This window comes from Macrobrachium rosenbergii, chromosome 52 (assembly GCF_040412425.1).
Source record: "Macrobrachium rosenbergii isolate ZJJX-2024 chromosome 52, ASM4041242v1, whole genome shotgun sequence".
In the NCBI taxonomy this organism is placed as follows: Eukaryota; Metazoa; Arthropoda; class Malacostraca; order Decapoda; family Palaemonidae; genus Macrobrachium; species Macrobrachium rosenbergii.
Window position 1 is genome coordinate 21,928,861 of NC_089792.1, and position 25,539 is coordinate 21,954,399.

Below are 25,539 nucleotides of genomic sequence, written 5' to 3' on the forward strand. Positions count from 1 at the left end.
TCGCGAGTTGCACCTGACTATAGTTTTTTTCTTTCTCTCTTTTTTTTGTTTTGTTGTGCAGGGTAGACAAATCGACCGTCAGGTGGTATTAAGGACCGCCACAGTCGGATTACTGTGAACGATTGAAGTGGATCTCTCTCTCTCTCTCTCTCTCTCTCTCTCTCTCTCTCTCTCTCTCTCTCTTGAATTTCTGTTGTATAAACGGCGACGAAATACAGGCGTTTTAGACAACATTATTATTATTATTATTATTATTATTATTATTATTATTATTATTCGATGGAGTTATTATTATTATTCTTCGATGGAGTTATTATTATTATTATTATTATTATTATTATTATTATTATTCAGATGATGAAGCCTGTTCATATGGAAGAAGCCTACAGGGGCCTTTGACATGAAACTCAAGCTTCCAAAGAATAAGGAGCTCATTGGAAAGAAGTAACAGAAGTTGATATGAAATACAGAAAGAAGAGAGCAATTATTAGAACAGAAAAATATAAATTAATAAAAAAAAGATAAAAATGTAGGTAATTTATTAAAAAACAAGGAGAATTGTTCCGGGGTAGTAAGATATAAAATACAGCTCTAAGATTTTTCCAACGATCTCAAGATGCGAGTCAGCTGACTAAAACAAGATTCAAAACAGTCGAGACTAAAAACATTTCCCCTGGACAATCGTACAGTCATACAGCGTTGTACCGAAACCACCGAAAGATAGAAAATGGAGACGATGGCAGATGAAGTTGCTCTGCAATAGCTTAATATTCTGTCAATCCCCGTTTGGGGATAAAAAATAAAATAAAGATAAAGATAAAAAAAGTCATAAAAATAAAGAATAAAAATTAAAATAATAAAAATAGTAAATATGAAAATGATAAAAATGAAAATGATAAAAATAAAAATAATAAAAGTAAAAATAGGGGAAAAATAATAATAATAATAATAATAATAATAATAATAATAATAATAATAATAATAATGGCTTTCCCTCCGTCAAATACGGAATGATCATATTAACAGAATGTTGGTGGGCTTCATAGCTAAAATGCTGGTTTAGGAAATTAACTTATAATCGTTTTAAGGGTCCTACGCAATGAATATATGTCCTGGAAGGTTACTTCTTTCCATCCTCCCTTAAATTCCATCGAAAGGCACAAAAAAATCCATTATCCATTATCGACGTTTTCCCTTATCTCGACACAAAAGAGGCGTCGACGGGCAAAGGGTAAACCTCCTTCCCCCTTCTTCTAATCACCCCCCCTTCCCCGCTTTGAGGTCACTCAGACACGCGGACGATAAGGCAGGTTCGACCAACAGCCTGTTTTGCGGGAGGGTGTTTTTTTAAAATGCTATTACTTTCGACGTTCTGCAGATGAAAGCGTCTCAGTAAATTATGTATATATATTTTTACGTTTTTCCGTGGTTTTAGTTTGAAATATGCTCTGTGAGACAGGTAGCAACAATTTAAGGTAATTTAGCCTTGTGATTCTGACTCCAGTGATTTTGGGAAAACGTAAAGAGGAAAACAAGAGAGAGATTTCCTTATGAAACAAAGGGCTCTGAGTTTACTGAGGAAATATTACGTAAACATTGGGCAAATTTAAGGGTATGACCCCATAAATGATATCCAATCTGGGAAAGAAGGAACTCAAGTAGATTACTATCTGAAGGAGATTCCTACTGGATTGAATGAAGCAGAGGATTCAGACGCACAGTCAAGAAGCTTCCACGAAATAGAATCCCTCTGAAATAGAATATGCACATTATACGCCAATGTGAAAATAGACAAAGAATAATGAATTCAGAAGCTGCACTGAGGTGCCAAAGGAGTAATAAAATTAATACTGCCATTTTTAAAGAGGCATACGGACAATGGAGCAAAGGGAGATTTCTGAAAAACTGCTCTTTAAGCAAATATTCACGAGACAAAGCGTGACTGAAATGGGTCTTCCAGGGCACTTTGCAGCAGCAGCACTCGGGGGAGGCGTGCAGAAGGCGGTCGGGGGATGACTTGCGATTTCCGAGGACAGAGTTTCTTCCACGTGGTGGGATGCAAGGGCTTCCGTAAAGGGGCAAGGCGATGGGGACTCCTCGAAACTCAAGCAATGGCGTGTGGGCTCGAGGAATACGGTCGAAGGGCACGAGGAGAAGTATACTTTTGAAGGGCCACGTGGATTTAGGATGCAAAGAGGCATCGATGGGGCCAGGTGTTGAGCGTCTTCTGAGATTCACTCCACATATCTTCCAGCCGGCGTGTGTGCTTCGAGACACCGTGAGTTTCTGCTTTTATCCCCTCCTATGGGGCAGGGGCGTCCATCACAGATGCTTTGACTCATGCACCTGCTGCCGCGGGGTTTAACCTGTAGGGCTTACCAAGCCGAATTACTTTGCCTCCGAAGGAAAGATCTTTATCAAAAATGGGAAGCGCCTTTTAATCTTTTAAACCCTTGTTTTTAAGTGATAGACAGATGGTCTATCGATCGACCCGACTGGCAGTAAATGAAACACAACAACAACCAACAACAACAAAGGAGGGGAGGGGGGCGAATTTACTCTAGCGAATTCTTGCTAATCATAATACTCCCCATACAAGATATATACATACCTCCTTCGGGTGTGTACATACGATATTCAGAATGAGCGGCAAATGCTTTCGTTTACTCTACATTCTGCCTTGCAATGAACTTTACTCCTAAGGGTTTTATGAAGCTGTGGCGTTACTTTTACCTAACACATTAGGACAATTTTAGATTAACAAGGCATAAAGTGGTTTAAACACTTGCAAAGAATAATTACTTTTAGATTTGGTTACCCTGGTAACTTTATAATGTGACTCGAACAATTGTGAATTAATTAGATTATAGGACCAGTATATGAGGCTATGGCCAACAAATAGAAAAAGAAAGGTTATTGTTCCAAGAATTAAAATACTGATTACTTAATTTTTAGATAAAATGCATGCGGTTAGTACAATCTGCCTTGAAAGAGGCTGTGTAAATGAAAAACAGCGTTTACTTTTGTAAATGACACATCCCCTTTTAGCGATACTGTAATGACTATACATATTAGCGTTCTGATAATTTATCTTCATTTAACGTACTTTGTAGCGGCCCCACCGCAGTTTGACAGCTGTATGTTTTTGAGTAGTATTCGCGAGGTTTTAATTATTAACCTTAAACTACGCTAATTTTATAAGTCCACTGCCTACTCAATGTTATGACCAGGGCGAGCAGACAAAAGATGTGAGAGTAGGACAAACAGCAATCTTAGGAAGGAATGGAAGGAAAAGGGATAATAATAACGAGGAAAATTAGACGTTGAATGAAAACTTGACCGCATATGAAAGCGGGACACGTCCCTCAGAGCTTCTGAAGGGGCATTTAAATCACAGAGCAAGTTTATGACTCATGATTCATTAAAATAAAAGATAACTAAATGGCTAAAAGAGGTAATGGTATAACAGCAGAAAATGAGGAAAAAGTGATGGTTTCTTCTTGACAGGAATTTATCGGTCGCCTAAAAATTCGGCCGGACTGTCACTTCGGTCAGGCGAGAAAGTGCACCAGAAGGCGCGACTCCTTCAGGAGGGCTGACACGCTACGCCCGGTGCCCAAGGTATGGGCGCAAGGGCCGTGCCACTTCTCCTCTGTTATTCTTAATGACTTATACATTGTGTGGGAATGGTATCCACGTGTTTAATTGCCTCTTGTGAGATAATTTAAGGAAGATTAAATAGAAGGTGATAAGAGATAGAAGTTTCTGAGGAACGGGAAGAAGATGAGGAGGGTCAGCATCCCCTTGGATTAGGGGTGCCAAGACCTTCCCAGAAAATGAAATGGTAGCACAGATTGCCGGGAGCTCTAGAAGCTCTTTGTAAATTACCTGGAATGTCCCCATGGCGTTAATTTAAGCCCCTCGAGTCTTTCTTGTGGGACAGTCGTCCTCGGCCGGAAATGGGAGGGCCCGCGCGGGCGGCACGGAGTACCACCTGGGCCTGCTGATCGACAGCTGGCCTTGGGAGTGTTCGTGCGGTTCTACCATAATCCGTCGCGGCTCTTGTAGTTCATCGTAATCCGAGATATGGCAGAATCTGACACCAATTCGGCCGACGACGGGCTGGGGCAGAGAGGAGCGGTCGGAGCGTGGCGGCTTGCAGGTAACGATGACCAGCTCAGGCACGGGTTGCGAGCCGCACCTGCAGGTGAGCTTCATGGTGGTCGGGAGGAACCGTCTCTCTGACCGGCGCTGGTAAGCGGTGCCGGGCCGAGGAAGAGGGGTCCTGAGTTGGATCCATTGAATGGAGATCGTGGCGCTCTGGCGTTAGCACTAGGGCAGAGTCAGGCGCTGTAGAGGAGTTCTTGGGCTCGTCGGTCAGGGCGGACGAAGCTTAGCCCTGTACTCGGGGCATGCAAGTGGCACCGGCAGGAATTTGGCATCTCCTGAAGGGAGATTTGATTGGGCCTGGCACTGGCACTGAGCAGGGCGAGGGCGCCTGGAATGGGATCGGGGAACCGATCAGGGGGTACTGTACATTGTACTCAGGTGGCACTGGTGGACTCACGTCCTTCTGGTACCCAGGGGGCGCCAGTCTTGGCTGAGAAGCGGGGGAGAATTACTCGCGCCAGCGGGTGATTCGGGGAATGTGGACCCCTAGATTGTCGTGATTTCGGCGGGGACTGAAAGTCCTGTCCCAGGATGACGTCATAGCCTCGAGGAAGATGAGCACTGCAAGATTGCACATTTGGATTGGTGAGGTCAGTGAGACTCTCAGGTGGACGTAGGGAGTATCATCTTAAATTGATTTATTCGATCGTAGCGAGTTTCGTCTGTGGCGGCTCGTAGGAACTCTGTCCCTTCTGATGAGGAGATTTGCGCGCCCGAGTCACCGAAGCAGTGGCTCGTAGCGCGGGCTCGCTACCTCGTGGAGGAGCCCGCGTGTACAGGCCGCCGGCGGGAGGGCCTAATGACGCTGAGGATCTGTGACGGCCAAGGCGGCGGTGGGATATTTACTTGTTATTAGCATTGGGCATTTTTGCCCATGCTGGGTCAGCCATAGACCTTGCATGTGCAAAAGGTCTGGCTAAAGTCTTTCAGCGCTGCCCCTGTGGAGGCGTGGCGGGATGTTGTCAGTTTTCGGGAGAGAGAGGAGGCTGGTTTTCTTGTTCCGGCACTGTTGAAGGAATGCCGTTTTTCTTGCAATAATGGCAAGTTGGGGGCTTGCCAGTTCCCATTTTTGTGGGGTGGAACCTCCGAGGAGGGGCGGGGATTTATCTTCCGCCCCATGGATCCCTTCTTGGTGGTAGAGTTTCCACATATCTGCTATTCGGCAACACTCGGTGAGTGTTGCTGGGGCTGTCACTGTAGTGGCGGGGCGGGAGCGTGGCGCGGGAAATGCTTTCGAATTTAAACAGCTCAGTACCTGCGGCGGTGTTAGTGCTCCCCTTCGAATCGGAGCCATTTTGTCAACGCCCGCTCAGATGATGCGCCCAATCGGACCAAGTCTGGCCCTGCTTCTCTGGGCTGCTCTCTCCAACGTCTCCTCCCTCTCTGCACGTTCTTTTTCCTCCCGTTGTTCTTGAGCTGATTCGTTTCCCTCTCTCTCTCTGCTGCGTTCTTTATCTACTTCTCCTGCTCTTGAGCAATTCTTGCCTCTCTCTCTCCTCACGTTCTTTAGCCTCGTTGCTCTTGGGCAGCTCGTTTCTCTCTCTCTCTTCCACGTTCTCTTGCTCTCTCCGCCTTGGCATCGATCACTCGCTCTTGAACCCATGCTCTCAGATCTTACCCCGATAGTCCCATGTCCTTCCCAGCGGACATGTAGAATTTGAAATCCTCGTTTTGTTGGGCTCTGGTATTAGCCATCTTGGAATAATGGGTATAGGATATGTCTGAAAAGACTCAACTGCAGGAATCTGAAACACTCAATTGTTCAGACTGCAGGCGAATGGCTCCTGTCTGAATGCGACAGGTGATTAGTAAGTCTGAGAGACTTTTGTTAAAATTTGATATGTCTTGAAAGACGTGGGTGTTCTTGGCGAACAGATTTTAATATGTCTCGGAAGGCGTGGTTAGATTTTGTCACGCTTCGGACTTGGCGGCTGTAGCGTGAAGTTAAAGGTTGTTCTAACAGACTAGAATGATCAGTCCATGCAGGAGGGCTTAGATTAATGTGTGAACTACACTATATAATGTCTCAAAAGGACTTAATTTTGGGTTCACTTGGGAATGAGAAATTCTGCATGTCGGCCGTAGAATTTTTGTATGAGTCTCTGAGGACTGGAATTTGGAGAGAAATTCTGCCACGTCTGACGTAAATTTAGAGTCCTCTGAGGACTGGGTTTGGAGAATTCTCGCCACGTGCAGCGTAGAATTTTAAAGGTCTCTGAGGACTGGAATTTGGAGAAATTCTCGCCACGTGCGACGTAGAATTTTAGGAGTCTCTGAGGACTGGAATTTGGAGAAATTCTCGCCACGTGCGATGTAGAATTTTAGGAGTCTCTGAGGACTGGAATTTGGAGAAATTCTCGCCACACGTCACGGCAGTAGAATTTTAGAGTCACTTAGGACTTGGAATTTGTGATTTGGAGGAATTCTCGCCCGTCTGACCATTAAATTTTAGGAGTCACTTAGGACTTGGTCTGGATTAGTCCCTTAGGACTTAGAAATTACTAAGAAACCCAAAGAAAAAATGTATGCTGGGAAATGAATGGGAAAAAAAAAAAATGCTACACACGCGGGCATGGGCTGGGGTGAGGTTACTGAGTCGTTGGCCAACACCGGAGGTATTTTAGATTCTGGGTGAATGAACCCGTGTATATTTATATACCGTCTGGGATTCGGAGAATTTCCCAGTGGAGTCACAGGGAGGATAACAGTACAACGACCTACTAGTAATTTTCCTATAAGCGGGTTTAAATTTAGCTTTCCTAACACCTAGCTCGAATTCTAACTACACTGAGAGAATTTTCAGCAATGCAAGCTGACTTAGTAAAATTGTCCCACGATGGGATTTCTTAGCGCCTAAATAACAGTTAGCTAATTGAAATCACGAGTAAAAGTTATCACGGAGGAATTTCTTTTACTTTTTATTCCTCAGAAGCAAAGAATCTTAGCAAGTTTTAACACAGGAATTTCGCACTATTCCTCGAAGCAAAAGATATGGCAAAGATTTTAACACGAGGAATTTACTTTATTCCTCAGAAGCAAAGGATGGTTAAAACTGGTTATTTCCTAACTACCTATCCACAGACATGCATTAACGAATCTAATACAGCGGTTCTTTTCTCTCCCAGTGATTACATGCGTCTATTTCCTAATTCACAAAGGAACAGTCCACGATTGTAAAAAGGTTTTGCTAAGATTAACACATTACTTACGTGGAATTTTCTGGATCTGTGTGCTGGTTTTAAACAAAGGTTAAGTAATTGTCTCATTACCCAACAGCTTTGCTAATAGCTGATCTAACTTGAAGTGCAAATGCAATAAAGCAACGCTAGAGACTGCAACTGCAAAAAGCAGATCTATGGCCAGGTCGCCATTTTTACGTTTTTCCGTGGTTTAGTTTGAAATATGCTCTGAGACAGGTAGCAACAATTAAGGTAATTTATGTGATTCTGACTCCGTGGAGTGCGAAAGCGTAAAAAAGAGAGAGGAAAACAAAGGAGAATTTCATATGAGCAAGGGCTCTGGTTACTGAGAAATATTCGTAAAACACGTGGCAAATTTAAAGTGTATTTACAAATGATATCAATCACGAGGAAGAAGACTCCAAGTAGATTACTATCCTGAAGGAGATTCCTACTGGATTGAATGAAACTAGAGGATTCCAGACACAGTCGAGAAGCTACAGTAGAATCCCTCTGAAATGAGAGATATGCACATTATAAGCCGGTAATGAAAATAGACAAAAGAATAATGGTCGAAGCTGCACTGAGGTGCCAAAGGTAATAAAGTGTAATACTGCCGATGCAGAGGCGCACGGACTGATAGACAAGGAGATTTCTGGCTTTCTCTTTACAAGCAAATATTACGAGACAAAAGCGTGACTGAAATGGGGCTCTTCCAGGGCACTTTTACCTTAGCAGATTTCCGAGGCGTGTAGAAGGCGGTCGGGGGGATGACTTGCGATTTCCGAGGACGAGTTTCTTCCACGTGAGTGAGATGCAGAATAAGTAAAGGGGCAAGAGCGATGGGACTCTCGAAACTCAAGCAATGGGCGTGTGGGCTCGAGGAGATACGATTGAAGAACAGGGAGTATACTTTTGAAAGGGCCACGTGGTTGGGATGCAAGGGCATGTCCCGGTGGGGCCAGGTGTTGAGGGCGTCTTCACAAGTTCCTCCATATCTTCCAGCCCGCGTGTGTGCCGAGACCTCGTGGGTTTCTGCTTTTCCTCCCCTCCTATGGGGCAGGGGCGTCCATCACAGATGCTTTGACTCATTGCACCTGCTGCCCCCGCGGGAGGTTTTAGCCTGTAGGAGAAACACCCAGCCAAGTTACTTTTGCCTCGAAGGAAAGATCTTTATCAAAAATGGGGCGCCTTTAATCTTTTAAACCCCTTGTTTTAAGTCGATAGACGATGGTCTATCGATCAGCAAACTGGCTTGATAAATGAAACACAACAACAACCAACAACAACAAAGGAGGGGAGGGGAGGCAATTTGCTAGCGAATTACTTGCTAATCATAATAATATATATATATATATATATATATATATATATATATATATATATATATATATATATATATATATATATATATACTATATATATATATATAAGCGATTCCCCCACCACCCCAACCCTGGGAGAGGGTTGCTTGATGACTTAGGTCAATATAAGTAAAACCAGTGTTCATTGGAGTTTAACAGTTCGAAGTATAAGGATGTTTGAGATGCCATTACTGAGGTGTAGAAATTAATGCAGTAATTGATCTGCCGCTTGTAGCAACTTCACGGCATGGAGGGAAAGCAGTAGGCACGTAAGAGTGGTTATTGATGATTGTGTACATAGGAACAAGTGCAAATTATCCTTGATTACTTATTACTTCCCAAGTCTTCCTTTTCAGTATACTGTGATGTAAGTTACTGTCAGGACATTGCACAGACAGGTCCTTGTGTAGGGATTTTTCCCCAACGAATTCGTACTCGTGGTCCTTTAGAACTCGATAAGAACCTATGCTTAAACGATAATTCATCCTCTTTCCAGTCTTGTGTCCTTTGGTCCCCTTCGACGATCGTCCAGAAACTCCCGAAAATGTGGGTTGAGCAATGGAATTTGCCCTAGAATCAGGCTGAACTTTTAAAAATATCCATGGGTATCGGTCGAGCAATATTGCCTGTCTGTTAGGTGGGCTAATCTTTGAAGTTTTTCTTCCTACTCGCTTTGGGCGGCAGTTTACTACAATTTTATTTTCTTCCCATTCAACTAGACAAGAGTGAGCGTAGCAGTCGCCGTATGACAGTGCGTTAGCAATTCGAACTTTTTTCGTCAACCTTTTTGGAAGTTGTATGTAGGAATTCACGAAATATATAGTCGTTTAACCATCAACCCGCATCCCCCTCCCACATAACAACCGCCCACCTGCATACCTAACCCCTTGATTCTAGAACTCAGCTGTAATGTACCACTTTAACGTCCGCAACCGACTGCCCTCCTCTGTTGCCGAAGAGGATCCTTCGGATCATTGGCGAGATTCCTTATTTGACCTTTCCTGTGATTGTAACTTTAGCTTAACGGGGTTCAAGATTTTGCTTGCAAAACCATTCTGGAATGGCTGTTACAAATCACTTAGGAAATAGTGTTGTGAAAAAGGGAAGGCCTTCTATGCATGTACTGTGTAGCATTTTTTATTCCTATGCCATATTGGCAAAGTTTTTCATATGAACATTTTAGTTGTTCAGGTTACCGAAGACTTCACTTGCTGAGATGACTCAGCTCCAACTGTCAAGTGCGCCGCTAAAAATTTAGATGTGATGTTTAGATTTTGCTGTTTTTGCCCCGCTTACTTCGTCGTATTAACCCCTGCTTGAAATGCTACTCATGTATTTGGGATGATCGATTTTCTTGTTTCTTTATCAATGAGACTGAACCTAAGATAATCCCTGCAATCTATGACCTCGCTCTTACACATACTCTAAACCGTCGTCGCAAGATATCATCACTGTTCCTGTTTTTATGAATAAAATCGCGGCTTTCAATCTATTGAGCTGATGATGATTCCCTTTACATCACAGGCCTCCTCTTTTCAAATTCATCTGTGAAAGTCTCTAATCTTATCAGTATCGGATTTAAAGGTGGGCAGCTGCCCAGCCCGTATAACTAAGCCAAATTACAAAATATTTTACTATTTTATATGTAAATTTATAACTTTCAAATATGACAAGAACCCTTATCCGTTGCTAAAAATGGTCCTTAGTTTTTTTTTTTTTATGGCAACCAAAAATAATTCTGTAACATGAAATTTATAAAGAAGGGAAATGACGCATGAGAACAATGAGTATCGAGTTTGTCAAAGTAGTTCCGAGCCTCTAACAACCACTGGGACCATTTCGTTGTTATTGCGCACCCCAGACCTGGATACATATATATATATATATATATATATATATATATATATATATATATATATATATATATATATATATATATACATATATATATATATATATATATATATATATATATATATATATATATATATATATATATATATATACATATATATATATATATATATATATATATATATATATATATAATATATATATATATATATATATATATATATATATATATATATATATATATATGTCACATGTAGTGTTAGAGGAAGGAGGAAAGGAAGACCTAAGAGGGACTGGATAGATAGCATGACAGAGGGGTGGAAGGGCCTCAACTTCAAAGGAAGCGAGAGAATGCGTGAAAAAAAATATAGGTGAAAGGCGAGGTGTGTGAAGTTCTTAATTCTGGCCCTTTTGCAAATCTCTTCACTTAAGAGTAAATTCTTCTTAATGCCAGTATTCCCATCAAAGGTGTCATTTAAAGTGATGAGAGCTCCTGTCACAATCCTCCTAGTGGCCCTTTTCGAACTTTCTCCAATATAACATTTTCCACAGTTTTCACATCCTATGGCGCAGACTCCGACGTCACTGTTTAGCGTTTCCTGGACCAGAGGAAACGGGAACATATTGCAGCCTGCCGTTTGAGTAATGTTTGCAGCGCCATTGCTAGGCACACTTGGGAATTGAATCGTGCCATTGATTTAAAAAAAAGGCAAAATTATTTGTAAAAGTTCCGACAGGACCGCTAGGAGGATTGTGGAAGGAGAGCTCTCATCACTTTAAATGACACCTTTGATGGAAATGCTGGCATTACGGAGAATTTACTTTTAAGTGAGGAGGTTTGCGAAAGGACCAGAACTAAGAACTTCAAAAATGCGTATTGCCTTTTTCAATCTGATAAGTGTGGATCACCCCCTTTCTCATGTTCCAGAGCCTGTAAATCAAACTACCATTTTGGATAACCACCCTCAAGATATCGTTCAAGATATCTTGAGGGTGGTTATCATTTTGGTTTCATTTTGGTTCATTTTCTTCACCATTGTTTTAGGTCTCTTTTTTAGTTTAGTGGTCAAGTCCACAGGAAGGATGGGAGAAATGTATTTTTTTACAAATACATTTCGTCTTTCTGATTAAGAGTATTACTGTGGATCCTTATATGTATATATATATATATATATATATATATATATATATATATATATATATATATATATATATATATATATATATATATATATATATATATATATATATATATATAGGCTCTGAATCTAAAGATTGTTCAGTTTGGCGACTCTTACTTTCCTTCTGCTGACAGACTGTGCGAAATTCTGTCATTACTTTGTTTTCCCCTTACTTAGAATACTTACAGAAGAGGAGCTATCGCTTTTTTTTTAGAATTTTACCTCACTCGCTGTCCTGCCCCTGACAAGCAGTTTAACACAAACAAGGGGAGAAATACACAACAGTAAATATTATTTACAATAGACAATGGGAGGCATCCACAATAGTGAATATTACTTCAGTATAAAAACGAGAATAGTTCCTGCTTGTTCAGTTGAAATCCTGGTAGCTTATGTCATTTGTGTCAGAAAACATGACCTTGTCAGTCAAAGTCACTAGATGCCGGAGGGTACAATCAGGAGCAGCTACGGAAAAGAGCGGGAGGTGACTAAACTTTGGATGGGTCGAAAACTTCAACATTCAAGATTTCTTTTTCCCTAATAAGTTACTCTCTTCTTAAAAGCAGAAGAAAATGGTAAATGGAAAACACTCGAGTTACCTGTAAATGTTTAATAATTCTTTTTGTAACAGTAGTAACAAACCCGTGATACTATGAAATGAATTATTCTATTAGCAAAAAGTGGACACATCAGCCAAGTATAACTACTCACGAACAACACAAGCACTTGCTGCGTCTCCGGAAGATCGATGAATACTAGATAGCTGGACCTGATTTAAGTTAAGTAGACCGCGTGAGTTGAAGGCGCACTTTTTTTTTCTTTCTTTTCTTCTCAAGGCACTGCCTTTGGAACCACCATCACTAAACTGCCTTGTATTTGATGACCATTGATATAAGGTGTCATTTTCAACCTGGAATATTCCAAGAAAGAAAATGGTTGACTGTTGTATGAAAAACTGGTGAGTGTTAGCATGTTTTCATGAACGATTTTCTTCCAGATTTGCTCTATCTATTCAAAGTAATAAATCTCAACGCCCTGGACTAATTTCGGATGGCAGAGTTCTCCCTGCTTCAAGATCAGTATATTTTTTTTTTTTTTTATTAAGGAAAGGCAAATCCACTGCGTGCCTGTAGTACAAGAATCCGGGTGAATCTGCCACTTTTTTTTTGTCATCTCTTCATAATTTGCTCTTTTAGAGTTTGTCAGAATATCTAACGTTAATGTTTTTATTGTCAACAGGCAACGTCATTTGACGTATTCAGAATCTCAATGGATGGAATTTGTATGGCGTCTTCTAAAAGGGTTAATTTGATATAGAATTTAGTAGTTAAAATTAGACCGTTCATTGGTTAAAATCCTCGTATAATAAGCGACCATTGTAGCTCCATTCACGCGATTGGAATTTGCCGGAAAAGATTCCATGTGGCAGTGAAATGTCAGAGCCATTTGCCTATCTGGGAATCCAGTGAGTGACGCCAATCCCATACATCAAGAACCATTGTGCCTGGTGGGGGGCGGGGAGGGGAGATTTGAAATAATATCACTAACATATAGGGGATGCAATAGAAGTTTATAGTTAGTGAATGACACATTTGTCTTAGTAAAGGGAGCGAGTCTGGGGAATTGACCTTAAATTCGTGTTTATCCTTCCTTAGAGAGGCTCAGAAAGTTTACGAAAGCTAATGAATAAACGAACGAATCATGAAATTTACGCTTTATAAAGCCAAGTTCTTGGGTACTTTCAGCCATTCAGCTCTTAAGACATCGAAAATAGGGAGTGATTGGTTAGGCAGCACGATAAAGAGATCCAGGAAATGAAACAAAAGACATTTAAATGAGAAAAAGCCCACAGTTGCATAAAGAAGCAATATCGAGGTTGGACAACAAAATGGAAGAAAGGGAACCAGAATGGCGACAAAGTAAAAGAAAATGTGGCTACTACCCTCCTGCATGGATTAGAGCTAATGCCCTAGAACCAGTAGCAGAAACGCGTAGAGATAGCAAGAGAGAGAAAACACGGATACATCCTCTCTATGAGCTTCTTTCCAACAACCGATGACATATGAGAGCGTGCCCTTGGGGCCCAGATGAAGACCAAGGTCCAAAGAAGGGAGAGTCATGGGTGGCTCGTCTCTGTAGGTTAAAGAGAGTCTGGAGGTTCACACCAGGCCTCCTGATCCCTTTCACATTTCACAATTTCTGTTGCAATAATCCATGCGAGCTTATACCAAAGCTGAATTAAAACTAACCAACCAATCACGAAAGACAGAGAAAAGAACTAAATCGGAGGTTGTCAAGGCATGCATCCGTCTCCCTCCGAGTGTGGAATATTCAAGCCTGTGCTACGGCAACATTACAAAGTCGAAAGGACAACCTAAGAAGTTCATATGGAATGGCAAATGGTGCTAAAGGAAAACATCCTACTCTGGATCAACAAAACTACGTTGGGAAATACTGTTCAAGGGGAAACCATAGTTTGCAGATCTTGAGATATTCGTTACGATAACGCACATGAGTTAATTTTCAAGGATATGATAGTCATCTCAAGATGGTTTTCTCTCATTTTTGTGGAAAATAAAATCATGTTAATTAAACTTCGATCACCTAGTGCTCGTGTTTACTGAGCGTCTAGTTCGAGTCATTGCGCAATGAATTGTAAACCAGTATAGTGAAACACAGGTTAGACTAGAATGTACTGTTTATGGGGAATATTCCTAAGTTTCCTCAATTTTTAGTAGCTTCTTTATGATGAATCCATTGATTGAACACCTGTGGGTTAAATTTCTCAAATACAAATAAGTCTTAAGATAAAGATTATCACCAAATTTTCATTTTGTTTACAAGGTAGACTTATTCAAATCACTCGACTTCACAGAAATTTACACTACTACATTTTGTACAATATAACAGAGAATGAAACGAATTTTTACGTTCTGGCCCTTAACACACCGTTTTCGGAGTCTTGTCAAAAAGACGTTCAAAATTCGTTAATTTTTCCTAATGCTGAGTTGCTAGTCATCGCACAGCGACTTTAACCCACTTCTCACTAAACAGGCAATATGTTTAAATAATTTCATCATAATTATCACCCAAAAATGAGAAAACCCCATTGCTGAGATAACCATCACACTCTTGAACAGTAACCCATAAAATATCAACTCCAGCAATGCTCATCTTAATCAATAACCCCAAACACATTTCCATTAATCTCAAGTTGGATACCCCTTGTACAGCTTGTCATTCCGTTTAGCTTCTAGGGTTGTGCTGGTGGCTTCTTCGAAAATTAGATGGAGCACGTCCATGAAGGTTATGCAGTCGCGGGGAAGCAATGATGTATTTGGATCATCTAAAATCTGGCTCAGCCTCTCCGCCTACTACGTCTTCTAGCCCTTTTATCTGAGACCTGAGAGGTGCACTCATACGCACTGGCTGTTGGAAAGAACCTCATAGAGATGTTTTTCTTTTATGTGAGATTGTATTCTAGTGTCTGCTGATCTTTAGAGCATTAGCTCGATTAAAGCCTCTAGGCCAATTAAAAATTTCACAGGTTCTCTGGGTGAAGTTCCAGAATATTCTTTATATATTGCCCAGTTATCCATTCTTGCTGGGCTTTATCCATCTTTTCTGGACTTACCAAATTCAGTTACAAAGTGGATGTCTAAAAAATTTGAGCGGCCACTATCCAAACTGCAGGCAGAGATTAGAAATCATATAAAGTTCATTAGAGGTTTTAGGTGGAAACAAGTAACTCTTAAAGTGTTAAATAAATTTTAACGGAAAGAAAGAAATGTTTAACAATTCCAGCCTACTTGGAGATTTGCACTTGTTATGTCATCTTCCTTGCATGCAAAAAATCTCACCCTCATGTCACAAAATGACATAAAAACCTTTCAGTCACTTTGCAAATATACTCGGATCACAAACCCATGAACCTAAGGGTAATTTCTGGACTGGGCGCAAGCCTTAATGGCGAGGAGTGAGCCTCCGTTACTTATTTATAATAACATAAATATTAAGAAATTTAGATAATCAGTGACTGTTTATCTAAATTTCTAAGGGTTCCCCTTAATTGTTAGAAATGGTTGATAGGAGAAACCCAAAAACGAGAGTTTGATACAGATAACTTGTCAATTACATAAAAAAAAAAAAAACGTCAGGAAACGACGGACAGTAAAACAGAATCTTTCACTTATAAAGAAGAAATGATAGGTGTCAACTCTGCGCAGGACGGCATAAGCCATCATGGTTTATCCTGTTCATATAGTTTTACCTCGCCTGTTTTGAACTAGCATTTGATCGATATATGGCCATAGCCTAGATGAATGGTTAGAAGGACAATATGTGAGAGATCTGGAGGTAAAGCAAGTTTTTCTGGAGATCTAGTTTACTTAAAAACTGCACAAAACTACTTACCAAACACGTTGTTAATAGTAAATATTTTGAATGAATGAATCGTGAAATTTAGGCTACAAAGTCAAGCACTGCAGCATTTTCAGCCAGGCAATGCTAAAACAGTGAAAAGAGGGAACGGGGTGAATTACAAGTTCCTGGAAAGGAAACTGTGAGAAAATCCCCTAGGTGTAACACGAGTAATAGTTACACAGGCTGGACGGTAAGATGGAAGAAAGGGAGTGGGGATGGATATAAAGTAAAAGGCGACAAGTTGAGTTTAACTAGGAGGACCACAAGGAACACTACAAACACCTTTTAGTAATGACTAAAATGCACTCCAAGAGGTGTACTGACAACACTACCCCTCTTTGTGGGTAAGAAATTTGAAACATCCCTTTGAAACGAAGTTTTCCTTCAATATAATTTTTAACTGGGTCAGAGCACGTCTTCAGCCTGACTAGATTGGTATAATTTTTAGGAATTTACCACAAATCAAGATGTATTGTAACAATACAGGTATAAATCACACTATTTACAATCATGTTCAAGTAAAGTTTGCAAAAAAGTTTCTCCCAAAACATAAACAAATGTCAAATTTTCCAGAATTATATGGGTAGCCAATGAAAATGTAGTAAGCTTGTTACGAAGTCAGCTTCCATCTGACTTGACTAGGGCATGAATTTCTTACTCGTGTTAACCATAATTAACATAGAACGGATTTGTCGATCTGCCTTAAGAAAGTGATACCCCAAGAATATAACAAAAGGTCATTCTATTGTAACTAAATGTTTTTCAAATTCATGAATCAATGAAAGAGTTTGTGTAGAACCTGTGAGTAAATTTTCCTTGTTTCTTCATTATTGAAAAATGTGTAACGTTAACTCACATTCAGTCGTATGGATTAGCAAGAGTGCTGTTAAATAATCTTAAATTCACCACTTCACTTAGTTTCATGGGGTTTATACACCTGTGTTTTTTCCACGCTCTGAAGAAAAAGAACAGAATTCTCTTCTTACCATGTGATTCTTCGGCGAGGTTGTTTGAAATAAATCTGTAATAAATCTTTATTTGTTTGGGGGAATTTCTGCCCATAGATTTTAGTAATAGACGATATCGTCAGAGGGCGGGTCGTACCGATAGAGAAACTAGAAAAGTTCCCCATAACACTTATTTGAACATAATTTCAGGTAAATGTAATCTCAAGAAACGTTTTTATAAGGAAGAGAATATATGCTAGGCTAGGCTTTTAATTGTAGTCATGGAATTTTACCAGTCAAGTAAATTAACATTTCATATTTTGTGATCTAACTTTATTGATTGTTAAGCCCAAACATATGGAGAGGAAATCCGAAGTTGACTGACTCAACTCGGTCTTGTTTACTTATGTTTGTGTTCGTTTCGTTAGCCTATAATTGCAGCGTAGTGGGAACTATGTAAATTTCATTCGTTGATCCATGTAAAATTAATGTAAATCACAAAATAATTCATATCTTTCAAAGAAGCTGATGTTTTATTTAAACACAAAAGTTGCCAATGACGACTTAAACCCTTTCAACTTTATTCATTATTATTCTTCATAAAGGAAATCGGACGTAACAGTCATATGAGCGTTAAGCGAGCAAACAATTTTCTTAGATTCTTCACTCATCGCAACTTAATTCACATTTAAAGAGCGTCAGTATTCTTATCTAAATCACTCCGAAATATCACTTGATCATTTTTAATCTAAAGATTACGAGAAACTCATACTTTTACCTGCTGTTTTTGAGCAGCTTATAAATTTAAGTTGGAAAGTAAGAGCCATTATTACCTTTCCTCCATTAATTGATTGCTCCAATCGTAGATAATTATGCGGTTATATTAAAAAAATAATTGGAAGGAGAAAATATTACACTCTACTCTGAAATACCTGTTTATTTTCCACCAGGTTTTAACAGGTGCGTCGTGTGCGCTCGTTTTCTTTCCAATTTAATGTATGTGCCAGCATCACCGTCGTCAGCGTAATAGTAAATAGAAGTTTTCCTGTCACTGGAAACGCCTACTTTCCCGTGCCGTTTTAAGTGATAAAAGGTTGATATCACGTTTTTATCTCTTAGTCTTGTTCAAGTGCAAGTAGGAGTAAGACCTGTGCTAAGTTACAATGGCAAAGTATGCAGTAGAGCTCAATTTCCCTTGTGAGAGGAGGCTGGGCCCCGGTCTCCTATCACGTAGGGTCTTTAAGATAGGCCTGAGTTAAATGTTAGCCCACTAGCTCAGCCTACCAGAGGCTTATTTCCAGATTTTCTTGTAAAGGGACCCCATGTAACGACAGATATTCTATACGGTATTCAGTAGAGTACTCCTACGACATTTGCTAATCAGTTGTTTCTAGGCCTTGGCCTCCTGTAGGTGGGATTAGGTAGCCTAAGTCCACTGGCTAGATTCGCAGGTAAATGTAAAGGAGACATCCGCATGAAGATATTGTTAATTAATGTAATATTTGCCCTTGCTAAGTATTAGCCGAGCTCTGCACGGACTGTAGCCTATGGAACGGTTACGCGAATATGAGAGACATTAGGGAGCCATATGTTCAAGAAGGGATTTTCTAAGGAAATCTATTATAAAAGGACCATACTAACCTAATGTACCCTATCTAGCCTAACCTAGTAGGTAGTGTTACTTAGACCAAGGGGCTCTGCCCCCTGGACTCCCCAGTGAAGGAAATTCCACTTTTTACCAAAAGGTCCCCTATAACACTGCCTTCTAACTGCGCAATTTCTAAATATAATAAGTTCTGAGGTTAATTACAGGTTAATTATAGTTGACCAACAAAAAAACCTGTAATTAAATTCTTGATCCATCAACACAAAATAGGCCTTCCAAGACTAGATACTTAATTCTACTTAATATTTTGACTGAACAATGTAGAAAAGGGTAACTTGTTAACTATAGCCTATAACCCCATTGCAGTACAAATAATTTGAAGAGTTTGTTGAGCCATAGAGAAATTTATTATCTTTTCATTTGTTTTTAAACCAGAAATGTAAACCAGTGAAAGGAAAAATATAAACATTATTGGCAGAATTTCCCATTATCTCCAAAAGTTCACACATTACCTCACCTGTACTCTGTTATGAGGTTACAGGCAGTCCCAACAAACAGCGGGCTCAGTTAAAAATAGGCGATCCGGTTTTATGGCGCTTGTCTAGCAGCAAAAATCGACAATGTTTTGCTGAAAATGTAGAAAAGATTTCCACTATATCAGCGCAGGGGAGATAATTTGAGAAGTTTCGAGTCAATGACATACCTAACAGGCGCTTAGTAAGCCGAAAATCGGCACTTTTCGGTATAAACATTGATAAGCAAATTTCACATCAAAACCACTGAAAAGGTGCCGGAAATCTCATTTATTCCGTTAGTGGCACCCTTTTCGGTTATTCTCACACCCCAGAACAGAACCTCTGCCGGCTGACTCCTTTACTGCCTACACCTTTTTTTATATTCTCCAGTCAAGAAATAACATTAATAGATGACGTCTTCTTGTGGCTGACCCCTTTACATTTACCAATTTCAGAATTTAATATACCAGGCTAACGTAGCTTACAGGTGTTATTTGTATATATATACTAGTAAATTAATTTAATGCTAAAATTTTGCTAGGTGATGACACTACTGTGGTATTTTAATTTTTGTTAAACACACATACCAGCTGATCTTTACACTGGCAGAGGATCAGCAAGGACATTGGTTGTTTGCTGGTTTCTTCTTTGTGTAATTGTACAGAAGAGCTCCTCACAGAGATGTCTTTTGTTAATAAATTTTTTGACAGAACAAATAGAAAAGGGTTTATATAGTGCAGTACAACTGAGATCATTTGAGAAATTGTAATACTGTAGTTACTGAGAAAATTGACGAGAAAGTAGGCATTTCTTATTGATGCTCATGATGTGCAAGTGCATTATGGATGAGTGTTGATTATGCATCAGGATCATCTTTTCTTGGAACTGAAAGTCAGTGATAAAATGCTGAAACATGATTGGTCGTTTTGTTGAAAGTTTCAGAAATTATGTAGGATTATGGAAATTAGATATTCCTTGAAAAAATCTGGTGATTTCAGTTTGCAGTCATGGCACCTTGGGTTCAACTGCATCCTTCTTGTTCTTGTATTATTTTGGGTGTATTGCTAAATTCTTTGCTGTATTTCACCTTTCTCACACAGAAGCTCTTGTTTTCCTTCAGGAACGTGTTTTACCTAATTCTTTCCAGTATCCCAAGTGTAATTTTTCCTTGAAATGTAGGAATGGAGACATCATTATTAAATTTTATTACTGAACAATTTGAGAAATTTACCATATTTTGTTTGTTTTTACATTCATCCTAAGGGGCTGATACAAAACATGCCACCCTGCTGAACTTTTGGTTAACGTTAAAAACAAATATGTAAATGTTAAATTTCTCAGATTATCTTCGTAAATTTCTCAAATTATCATAGCTGTAATGCATTATATAAACTCCTTTCCATATTATTAAGTAAAAATATTTCATTAATAAATGATATCTCTATGTACAGTGCAGTTCTTCTGTAGAGTTACCCTTCTTTCCAGACTGCCCTCCATTCTGCCTTCTGCCCCCTTCTTGTTTTTATGTAGCTCAATCCAGGGGGGCCATGCACATGAAGTGTTGATACCAGGTGCATGTGCCAACCTCTCTCCAGGTTAGACTGCAGTACATGCTCATGGTTCTCCACCACCTACCCCTGCTTTGATGGCTTTTCCTGATATATCTGCTTGACTATCAGAAGATATGGCCATCCCTCAGTATTCTGGGTGACTGGTCTTTTGTTGCATTCCTTGGCCACTTAGCTTCAGCAGAGAGTCCTGTTCCATCTGTTGCTGTTCCTGCTAAGGAGCTCAGCACTGTTGAGCATACTGTAGCAGATGTCATGCTTGCAGGAGATATCCCTGTGTTATCAGGCACATACCATACTCCAACTCTGTTACGTGCCTTAACCAGTTCTGCTGTAGTTGAGAAGAGTAAGACCCTTGGATGGAATGAAGTGAATAAAGACAGGTTTGTCTCTTCTTCCTTCTACTCTTCAAGCTTCTTCCCACCCACATCATCTACTCCTTCATCTTCTTGACAGAAGAGAGGTCTCAGTAGCCCTCTCATAAGCAACCCATCAGATTTAAAGTGAGTGCTTACCTTCATTGATGGTTGCCAGTGGTTTTCGTGCACGTTTAGGTAAGATGTCTCCCGTAGGTAGGGTTGACTCTGGTTTCTGGTAGAGTAACTGCTACCCTCTTGCTTGCTGTGTGTGCAGTTTCAAATTGTGTGCATAATAGACAGGATGTTTGTGCTTCGAGTTATAGACTATACTGCACCCTTATTGCAGGAACGTTCTGTTCGCAAACCATCTTGTGGTGCCTGGTTCATTCAGAACTCTAAGTGTACATGAGTCATCCCCATCAGTTAAAGGTATCAGTGTGAGCCACATTTTTGTGATTTGGAAAACTTGGGCTGTTCCCAATTTGTTCAAGCTGTGATTTAGGATGTACATCAGCATCCATTAATGTGTTCACAACATCTAGTTCAGATTTGATTGGTCATACAAAAGTTTGTACGATGGGAACCACAATTTCAGAAGAATACAAAATGTTATAATGCAGAAGTCTTGGGTTTGTAGACCATGATTTGAACAGCTACAACTACTACAGATCCTTTTTCGGCAGTTGGCACTGCCAGGTCCGGTTGTTCATGTCCAGTCAGCTCAACTTCTCTTTGCGGAAAGTATCTTACCCTTGCTTTAGGGAACTTATTTAACTTGAGAGTTGGAACAGATTGATTGGCACTAAGAAGTAACCACTGCTTAGTGATCTTGGAGAAGGGTTCTCAGAAACCACTGCCCCTTTTTTGAACCCTTCTCATCGTTGGAGAATTCCCTATGGTTCTCAGGAAGCGAGGCAGTGTTCCAATTGTTGTGGTTGCCAGCTGAGTGCTCTGGCTTGTAATGGAATTAGAGGAATGCCTTTCTGGTGATTATAAACAGTCTGATCTGAGCTGTAGGATCAGAGGATCAGAGGGTCTAATCCTTTGGGCCAGAGCAGTGAGTTTAATCAGCTAGTGGTCTGCGGTATACTCAGTGGCATCAACCAAGGTACCTTCTATAGCCTAAGTGATTACACACCTAGCAAAAACTGATTTGCTTGCTCTAGAGGAAAGCAAAGCTCGGGTCAATAGTAGGAAGGAATTCACAAACATGTTCGTTGTTCCTCCTCATTATTGTGCTCTTTCTCATCCTCCATGTCTTCATTATTTTCCTCTTATAGGAAGGAGACCTCACATTGTTTTGCTTTTTCTCATCTTCATCCTTGTCTTCTTTATTTTCCTCTCATATGAAGACCTCTCACAAGATGTCCTTCCCAGGTTCAAGGAGGTAGTCATTTTTGGACACCTCTGGGTTCCATCCATTGTAGGTAGGGTTGAAGCAGGTCTCACCAGGCACGCTCATTACTCTTTGTCAACCAGGTCTCCCTTGGGCAAGAAGACTGTTACTGGCTCTTCACCTCATGTTTTGCCTGAAACACACACAGTTTGCACCAGTTCTACCCTCTTGCTTGGTGAGTTCACAGTCCCCAGATTGTATACTCACAGACAGGGTGTTTGCAGGCAATAGATCTGGGATGATCTATTTGCCTGAGAACATGCTGCAACCCAACATGGGCTGGTAGTGGAGATAAGCACTCCATATTCCTTTGTGGGGAGAAGGCTATTCAAGCTCTCAGAAGCACAGATGATTGCCCTGATTGCATGGTGACTAAACAGGGAGCTTTTGGTGGTTTGCTCTTTAGTACCAAATCCCTGGATGAACCTGGAGGACACTTCCCAGCACCCCTTGGCCATTTTGTATACCTGCACCTTCTTTAGGTATAGGAACCTGGTTACCATTTTTCAGTGACCAATACTAGTTGTTGTTGAGGAATAATTATACATAAAAGGTTCTGGTTTATATGTAAGAAAAATATAGATGACTAAAAATTTGTTTTATTTTCATGAAACATTAAAAGTAGAAGCATCAAATTGTGTTAAACCAAATTTATTATACAGTACTGTATTAGGTTTTACATGAGTGCTAATAAAAATGCAGTAATTTCATTGCTAAATTGTGTTTGGTATGGTTTAGGCAGTTCTAGGAGGTCCAATGATACTAGAACATTAGCAAGTGGTTTGTCAACAGTTTCAGAATGGTTTAATGTTGGTAATTTGTATATGGAAATAATTTTAAAACTTTTAAGAAAATTGATTTAATGTAAACACTTGTGTTCAAACTTAGAGCTTGCACAGTGGTATGCCATTTTTAGTTGCTCAGGCATTTATTGGGTTACCTTGTAGTGCATTTTTTCCACATGGATTAAGGGTGGAAGGGAGAATATTCTGTGGGATTATTTATCTTGGAATACTTTATTGACCTCCTATTGCATTTTTTGTTTCAGTGAGGACACAGTAGACGGGATGGTGTCACCAATGGATGACCAGGACAAGCTCCTGGATGAGGCCATGGGTGCTGTCAGAGGACAAGCATTTCAAATGAAGAGGTGCTTGGATAAAGGACGTTTGATGGATGGGCTGAAGCATGCCTCAAATATGCTTGGCGAACTGAGGACATCCCTCTTATCACCTAAAACATATTATGAACTTTGTATCCTTTTTTCCCATTGCATCACCTTTTTTGTGGTTGATATTTGTTGAAGTATTAAATTTTTAATTAATCTTTTAATGAGTGTGGAGTTTTTATCTTAATAATGATTAAGGTGCAATACAAGAACAGCAAACTGGATTTCAACATCATACATTCATTTTATTTTCAGTCCAATGTACTGTACTGATTTTTTTTTTTTAATTAGGTTGGAAAGGTAAAGACAGCCTAACTTTTCCAAATTTTTGTGCAGCCAGAGTAAGGTGAGGAATTATGGAAAAAGTCTTAATGGAATTATTATCCTAAGGGATAACAATTACTGACATACTACCTGTTTAATACTGACATACAGTCCCATTAAGTGAAACATTAAGTGGAATGAGTTCATGTGGGTTACATTTTAGCAAAGACCATTGCTTAACAGTTGAATTTCTCATGCTGACCTTAGTTTGTTCCTACACAGATACAAACCTCCATTCATTATGTAGGGATTTAGCTTGTGAATACGAACTGGAACTGCCATGTAACCCTCATTGCCAGTCTTACAAGTTTGTGTTTAAGACTGGTCTCTGTGCCTGGCTCTTTTTGATTTCTTAGGAAACTGAAAGCAGCCGCTCCCAATTTTTGGGAGTCTCGTAGGTCGCTTGAGTTTTATGAATCATGAGCGCTTTCCTGGTGAGAGGCACAGGATGAGAGGTGCTGAGACCCAGGTGTCTCAGTGCCGAGATGCCCAGGTGTCTTGATACTGCCAACCAGCTGTTTCGGTTGCTTGGCCAGGTTTCATCCTCACTTGAACCTTAGGGTTCGATCATGCAGGATAACAGACACAGAATTCCCCTTTAAACCTTCTTCTCAAGGGGCCTCAGCCTCGAAGGAGTTTAGAGTTCAGGAAATTAGCGCTAGTTCACGGCAGATGAGTTCCACCCTGTCCAGTTCTGATTGCGTTTGTGTGATCGGCTTGGCTCACCCGGCTTGCTCACCTGCCCAGCCCCTGGTTGCGTTCGCAAGACTGGCTCGGCTCGGCTCGCCCCACTTGCCACCCAATCTGGATCGCGTTCCCGTGATTGGCTCGGGTCAGCCCCACTCGGTTTTTCCGAATCGGGTTCTCGGCACTGTTCGAGTGAACTTTCTGCTCTTCCCAGGAAAGTGTTTTCCTTACTGACAAGCCGACTCTTCTCCTTCTTCCTAGACTGTTTTGTATGAGTTGATTTCCTCACTCATGGGAAAAGGTCCTGCCTCTGACATTTGATCCTGGTCTTACAGTCATCAATGGTCAGAGTCACTCTTTCTCTCCTCACCTTTTGACCAGGAGTCCCTCAGGTGTTCAGAACTCCAGTCAGTTCAAGAGACTCACTGAGACTTCCTCCTCCAACCAGTGAGTCTTCCTAATGTAAAGGACCATGGTTTATATATTGTGTCAGAACAAATCATAATTTTTAAAAGTAAATTGTATTTTTCCTAACTACAAACCTGAGGTCCTTTAGCCGCCTCCTCACGAGGGTTCAATCTGAACTTGGGCCTCCAGGCAAACTGAATGTTTACAAGGCAGTATTCCCGCCTACCTGATGGCAGTTACTGCCTCCCACCTTGTTCAAGAGTCTAACGCCCGTCAGCTTCTCTGAGAACTTGTAATGTAAAGGACCTTAGGTTTGTATAGTTGGGAATGTTCCTCAATGGCTAATTCTTCATCACTCACACTCTGCTGGCCATGAGTTCAAATCTCCGAC

General features: G+C 40.4%; 1 protein-coding gene across 1 annotated transcript in view; it reads left to right on the plus strand.

Moving 5' to 3' along the window:
• Positions 1-18,152: 18,152 nt before the first annotated feature.
• Vps35 (Vacuolar protein sorting 35) overlaps positions 18,153-25,539 on the plus strand; it is a 61,264-nt gene continuing 53,877 nt past the window's right edge. The window contains 2 exon segments of the mRNA XM_067095965.1: positions 18,153-18,288; positions 23,610-23,815. Of these exon segments, the coding sequence (XP_066952066.1) occupies positions 18,281-18,288; positions 23,610-23,815 (214 nt within the window). The 5' untranslated portion in view covers positions 18,153-18,280.